This window comes from Acomys russatus, chromosome 25, assembly GCF_903995435.1.
Source record: "Acomys russatus chromosome 25, mAcoRus1.1, whole genome shotgun sequence".
NCBI classification, from domain to species: Eukaryota; Metazoa; Chordata; class Mammalia; order Rodentia; family Muridae; genus Acomys; species Acomys russatus.
Genome location: NC_067161.1, coordinates 11,698,719 through 11,705,276, shown reverse-complemented (window position 1 = coordinate 11,705,276; position 6,558 = coordinate 11,698,719). Strand labels below are relative to the sequence as shown.

Here is a 6,558-nt window from a genome sequence, read left to right as displayed (position 1 = left end):
TCCAGACCAGAGTATCCTGGGTAAGAGGCTTCTGACAGAGCTCCTCCAGTCAGCAGAGGTGGGGCAGCAGGATCAGGTCCTGGACCAGTTTGGAGTCTAGCAAATCAACACTGACCTCTTTTGGCTGAGAGCAAGCCATCTGTCCTAGCACCCTCATCTCAGAGGTCCCAGGTCCAGGGACCAGTCGATTGAGCTAGGTTACTGAGCTGGGACACTGAAGACTGGGAAAATGAACAGTGGACCAACGGGACACAGGGTCCTGATGCTTCTGCGCCCTTCGCACCGAATACCAGAGCGTTTTCCTAGGTGCTCACCTAGGGCTTTGATGGGACCTCCTGACCCCGCCCCCCGGGGGAAGAGGGGTTTATTTGCCTGGCTCCGCCTCAGAGCGGCCATTGGCAGCTGTGGCGGGAGGCTGGGCCTGAATGGCTGCGCCGCCTGTGGGGAGGCGGGGGCGGGGCTGGCGCTGAGTGCTGGAGATGCTGCTGTTGGTGCCACCGCCGCCGCCGCCGCCGCTGCTGCTGCTGCTGTGGGACAGGTTCGTGTCTGGCTTAGCGGGCACCTGGCGTGGGACGGTCTGGGGTGCAGTGGTAGCAGCAGGAACGCACTGAGTACCATGTCCAGGAAGAAGACCCCTAAGGGCAAGGGCGGGAGTGTGCCTGCTGCCTCTACGGTGCCCGCCGCCACCAACGGGCCCCGTCTGGCACATCCCAGGACTGCGCGCCCTGGCCCGGAGGCACCGCCCAATGGGGCCCCGCACTCCGGCCGGCCCTCACTTGGTAGCACTGGAGATTTCTACGACGTTGCTTTCAAGGTGAGCCAGGGACCTCCATGGGAATGCAGCAGGTGGCGTTGGATCCTAGACTATCCGGAGGGTGTTTGGGGAAGAGCACAGGGTCGTGGAGACCCTCGCTGAACTGGCCAAAGCAGCACCTTGCAACTGGCACGCCAGTACCTTAACATTGTCGCGGGAGCACGCGCGCGTGTTCTCTCTCTCTCTCTCTCTCTCTCTCACACACACACACACACACACACACACACACACACACACACTCCCTATTAGGCTCGGGTCTTGGGTATTCGACAGCTGGCAAGGCTTTTCCCCCACTCCGCCTACTGTAAGGCCAAGCAAGGGGTCCTGAAAGATCAGCGGCCTGAAGCTGTCCCTCCACGACCGACCTGTGCTCCAGCCTCATCAAATCCCAGCCATATGCTGCCTTCCCTCACCCCTATGGGCTGTAAAGTCTCCTTTTTGGCCCCCCTGGGAGGGAAGAGAAAGAGGCCACACCAGTCCAGACCAAAACTGAAGCTTGTGTCATTTGACCTCCTCCGAAGACAGGGCCATCACTGGTCTCTGGAGCATTTGGCTTCAGGGCTCACCGGAAGGGAAAAACTTGGATGGCCCTGTCCCTCAGGCCCACAGCTCATCCGTAGCCCCTCTTCACTTCAGACGCTAACTGACCCACCTCTCCTGAGCCTTGGTGCTGAGATTTGTGTCTTTGCTGGAATTTGAAGAAGGCCCTGGCACTGAGTCCCCACAGATCTCTTAGGAATTTCCAGCTGCACTCTCGTGGCTCTGCTCCCCCTAGGCCCCAAATGCTGCCCCTCCCAGATCAAATGTGACGTCTATGGAGGAGGGGTAGGTAAGATCCTGGATGGGGACAGCCATCCTCTCTCCCCACCGAGTGAGCTGGCACTGTGACAGGGGACTGCCAGGGGCAGAGAAGCTGGCCATCCATGCTATTGGGCGACCATGCTGCTGTGTTTCCCCAGGCTATGTTGAACCAACAGGCCTGGAACATTCATGGGCCTCTCCTGCCCCTCCCCCACAGCTCAGGGCAGACCCTCAGCTCCAAACCTGACTCCTCTGACCCTCCTGCCTGCTCTAGGTCATGCTGGTGGGGGATTCTGGTGTGGGGAAGACCTGCCTGCTCGTGCGCTTCAAGGATGGGGCTTTCCTGGCTGGCACCTTTATCTCCACTGTGGGCATCGACTTCCGGGTGAGAGTGAAGGATGAGGTCCTGATGATCTCGGACTGGGTCCAGCTCTACTATGGCTTATACATAGCCCCATCCCGTCATCCCCCACCCCCACCCCGCCCAGTATCCCAACCAACTATTTCTCCATCTCCTGATGTGTCCATAGGCCCAGGGGGTGGAGCCTAGCTCCCAAACCAGCTGCTTCCCAACACTGGAGAGTCCTCCTACCACCCAAGGTAGTAGCTGCCTTCAGCTGAAGCAGACTTTTCCTCATACCAGGGGCTGATGCTATGCTGAGCTGTATCTGTGTCCCATGGTAGTGACAGTGAGGGAACCCAAGGCCTGTTCACTCAGGAGGTCCCTGCCTTTGTATATGGAGACCCCCCTCTTAGGATCCCAGGCCTGGTCTGGGAGCTCCAGCCTTAAAGCCCTCCCACCCCCTATGCCCAGTCTGAGTCTCATGTGCTGAGGTGTTGTAGTGTTCTTGGCAAATCCTGAATTTGCATTTTTCTCACCCTTTAATTAGACCCAGTTAGCAGGAAGTTGGGAGGAAGGCCCATTCTGGAGACAGGGAAGGGGGCTCCCTCCAGTGGGAACTGTTCTTTATCTTGATTGAGGGTTGCAGGTCTCCTCAAGTCCTCTAGGTCATGAGTCTTGGATGAAGTAAATGCTGAAGAACCAGAGCGAGCAGGTGTTCCTTGCTGTCCTGTTCTCCTGTCCCCTTCCCAGGTCCCCCTGGCTCTGGGGTGGAAGGTGAGGGAGGTAGGGCTGTTTGGTTTGTACCCCTGTTCCGGGTGCAGGCAGATGGCTGAGCCTGGTTCCCTGGAGACCTAGAAGCACTGACAGCAGAAACTGGAGAAAGGGGGAGCCAGGCTTAGGCTCCCATGGCTCCAGCCTCTAGTCAACCCTTCTTTGGGGTGACAGGTGGGCAGGAACTCAAGTCTGGTGTCTAACCTTGACAGTGAATTCATGAATATCACCCATGTGTCAGCCATAGATCCAGGATGTGGGTATTAATAGAGTCAGACAGGCTTAAGTTCATCCCCTGGGAAATGGGTGTCCCAGTGATGGGGGTGTTAAAATTAGCCTCCGCAGGCGGGATGTAGTTCTCAGTGTACAGAGTAGCTCATTAGGCTGAAGATGCCCCATGTGCCCCCATCTGCAGGTAGGGAAAGTGGCAGTGTTAACAGATCATTTGTACCACTGATGACTTCCAACTCAGCTAATATCTACTTTTAAGCAGGAATAGTGCAGCAGTTACACTCTTGGCCAAGTAGGAACCTGTGTAGGACCTGGTGATGTGTGTGTGTGTGTGTTAGGGGTGGGGTGGCAGCAAGGGCCCAAAGTGGACATAGCAGTCATGATAACCTAGCATTAGGAAAACCATCTGAGGAGGGGCCCAGGCAGCCTCACCTGGAGAGGAGTACCCCAGGGGTAGAGGCAGGGAGTACCAGGCAGAGGTGCAAGGAGCATCTGATTTTAAGCGTAAATGTGAACTTAAGTTCTCAGAAAGAGAACCAAGAGGTGCTGCAGAAATGAGATGGGGGGGGGGTCCCCAACCTCCCATGGTAGTGATGGTATTTCAGCCATGGCTTCCACTACTCCCTTCCTTTAACTTGAGGAGCCTCGTCCCGCCCCCTAGGCCAGATGGCAGGCATCCTTATTGGTGCTGGCTGGTTCTGTTTCAGAATAAAGTTCTGGATGTGGATGGCATGAAAGTGAAGCTGCAGGTGAGGTTTCGGGAGTGCTAGCTTGGGGCTGGAGACACCGGGGTGGGGTTGGGCAGTATGACCAGCGCCTGTTGCCACAGATCTGGGACACAGCTGGCCAGGAGCGGTTCCGAAGCGTCACCCATGCCTATTACCGCGACGCTCATGGTAAGACCACAGACACGGGGGTGGGGACCAGCTCTCCTCCATGGGTAGTTTGGGTGACCTACGGGCGTGGGATGAGTAGGCCCACGATGGGGACAGCAGGTGAGGGTGATGCTGCCACATCCTATGACTGTGTGTGGGCACTAAGGAGCCACTGGGCCCCAGGGATGTCCTCATTGCTTTCTGTACCCAGCACTGTTGCTGCTCTACGACATCACCAACAAAGATTCCTTCGACAACATCAAGGTCAGTGGCTTTACTGGTGGGGAAATGGGTCTTATGGTGGCCAGGCTGTGCATCCATTAACCCCAATGGGCCTGGGTGACATCTTGCTCCATCAGCAGGACCCTGGATAAGGTACCAAGTGAGGTACATGGGAGGGCTTCTAGGAAAAAGCACTCAATGATATGGCACAAGAGGGCATTGGACCAGCCCCAGCCTTTCCCCACACAGGCCTGGTTGACGGAGATCCAGGAATATGCCCAGCACAACGTGGTGCTCATGTTGCTAGGAAACAAGGTGGGAATAGGGGGGGGGGGGGGCCGGGCAAGCCACAGAGGACTGACAGTAACAAAAACGTCTGTGCCTGGGCCAGGTGGACTCTACCCAAGAACGCGCGGTAAAGAGGGAAGATGGGGAAAAATTAGCCAAGGTGAGTCAAAATGGGGGTGGGGTACGAGGGTGTTGTCTGAGCTGCGGCACTTGGGTCGCCCCCATTGGGCCAGCACCCAGCTGGCAGCAGCTGTTTGCAGGAGTACGGGCTGCCTTTCATGGAGACCAGCGCCAAGACGGGCCTCAATGTGGACTTGGCTTTCACAGCTATAGCTAAGTAAGTCCTCAGTGAACAGAAAGCACCAAGCCTCAGGTTCCAGGCTCTAAGCCCCTCTGGAAGGGGCTGAGCAGGCTATCTTGTGCTCTGTTGTCACCCCCTGCTCTTCAGGGAACTCAAACAGCGATCCATGAAGGCTCCCGGCGATCCACGCTTCAGGCTGCACGACTATGTTAAGAGGGAGGGCCGAGGGGTGTCCTGCTGTCGACTCTGAACCTGGAAGGAAGCAGCCCTGCCTTGGAAAGCTGTACAAGAGTCTATAGCTTTCACGTCACCTGATGGAAGTCCCTAACGTACTTCTTTCCAAGACTCTTGAGGCTAACGCTCTCACACCTTTGCCCAGTGGCCACCACAGAAACGGTCTTGAAGAAATGGCAAACCATGCCATAGCACTTTACTGCCCCCTTCTGGGCACTTCCAGGACTACACTGTACACGTACTGCCTAGTGTCTCAAGAAAAGCCATGTTTACTGCACACTGCCCAGGAAGGACCCCACTCAGGACCGAGGGCCACGCATCCTTGTCCATTTGTCGGCCTGCTTCCAACTCACCAGAAGGCTCTCTGATATAGAAAAACCAGCTACGTGTAGGGAACCACAGGAATGCAAGGGCGATAGAGCCAAGTCACCACTTAGCAAGCTGGCCCACTCCGTATTCAAGTCACCAAACCACAACTTTTGAGTGCAAGCTTGTTCTCAAAAAGCCCTTATTAATAAATGTGTTTTCTGAAGTTTGTGTCATCTGTGGAAAGATCACCTTCTAGGGGCAAGAGGACGGCTCAGTGGGGGTAAAGGCACTTACAAGCAAGCCTGATTTGATTACTAGCGCCAGGACTCACCTGGTAGAAGCACCCAGTGGGTTATTCTAGCTTACACATGTGCAAATACCCTCACCAAAATACAGTCCCCCATGAAACCTGGATTGTCATGACTTGGGCTCCCCATGATCTGTTCCTGAGGCAGAACTAGTTTAAGCCGCTCACTCTAACACCGGGTATGGTGGCGCACTCGGGAGGCAGACTGATCGCTGTGAGTTCGAGGCCCGCCTGGTCTACAAAGAGTCCAGGATGGCCAAGATAACATAAACCCTGTACTCAAAAACCAAAAAAAAAACTTATTTTCAGGCCTCACACCCTTTGCAGACTGCATGAGGTCAGTCCAAGTTCTCTATATCACCGTGCTAACAGCACATGAAATAACTATGTTTGAAACCAGAGTAAGGTTGCATTTTCACTTTATTGCTTAAAAAAAAATTCAGACACAGATGTTTAGCTTACCACCAAACCCTCCCGGCCGTTGGATCTCTAGATTTGCAGTCAAGGTCTGCAGCCGACTCACCATGCTCTGAAAGTCAAGCAAAAGTAATGTAGGCATAAGTTTTTCCTTTGGGTAACTTTTCACTCAGAGATCTTCCACTTAAAGGCAGCGCCCCCAAGCCTCAGTCTTGCAATGTAATCAGACTGCACATGCAGTTTTCATACGAGGTGTCAGAAATTAAAGCAACTCATCACAGGCTTGGTGCTACAAAGGGAAGCCAGGCCCGAAGCGGTCTTACCTGTAGAAAAGGAGTCAGAAGATTCAGGAGAAAGGCTAAGCCTTTAGGCTAAAGCAAGGCCACACCACTGTAGCTCTCGAGGAAGGGAAGCCTGCAGCTGAGGGTGCCCTCGAGTTCTTTTGGCGACCACCGTCCACAAAACGTGCTTCATAAATGCAGAACGGAGACGAAGCTACACTACTCTCTCAATTCCAAAAGAACGCGTGCGGGCGACGCTCCAGCGTTTATAGAACTGCTCCTTATATGATTGGGCAATCTCTGAGGAAGTGCCCACCTTCCTCTGCTGCTGATATGCTCCTCCAGCGATCCTGCAGTTTCCACC

The 6,558-nt window shown here is 54.9% G+C and overlaps 1 protein-coding gene and 1 non-coding gene across 2 annotated transcripts; one reads left to right on the top strand and one right to left on the bottom strand.

Moving 5' to 3' along the window:
- Positions 1 to 508: 508 nt before the first annotated feature.
- On the top strand, positions 509 to 4,896 carry Rab26 (RAB26, member RAS oncogene family). Its single transcript, XM_051168081.1, has 9 exons — positions 509 to 814; positions 1,890 to 2,000; positions 3,668 to 3,709; positions 3,790 to 3,856; positions 4,047 to 4,099; positions 4,307 to 4,372; positions 4,449 to 4,505; positions 4,606 to 4,682; positions 4,794 to 4,896. Exons 1-9 carry the CDS (start codon positions 617 to 619, stop codon positions 4,894 to 4,896), a joined length of 774 nt encoding a protein of 257 aa, XP_051024038.1. The 5' UTR covers positions 509 to 616.
- Positions 4,897 to 6,114: 1,218 nt separating this feature from the next.
- Positions 6,115 to 6,197, bottom strand: LOC127208926 (small nucleolar RNA SNORD60). Its single transcript, XR_007833177.1, has one exon. It is a non-coding gene; the product is annotated as a small nucleolar RNA SNORD60 (small nucleolar RNA).
- Between the last annotated feature and the right edge of the window lie 361 nt (positions 6,198 to 6,558).

Coding starts and splice junctions, on each gene's coding strand:
- Rab26 (XM_051168081.1), top strand. CDS start 617: ATGTCCAGGAAGAAGACCCCTAAGGGCAAGGGCGGGAGTGTGCCTGCT. Junction 4,373..4,448: donor TCATGTTGCTAGGAAACAAG/GTGGGAATAGGG, acceptor TGCCTGGGCCAG/GTGGACTCTACCCAAGAACG. Junction 4,683..4,793: donor GCTTTCACAGCTATAGCTAA/GTAAGTCCTCAG, acceptor CCTGCTCTTCAG/GGAACTCAAACAGCGATCCA.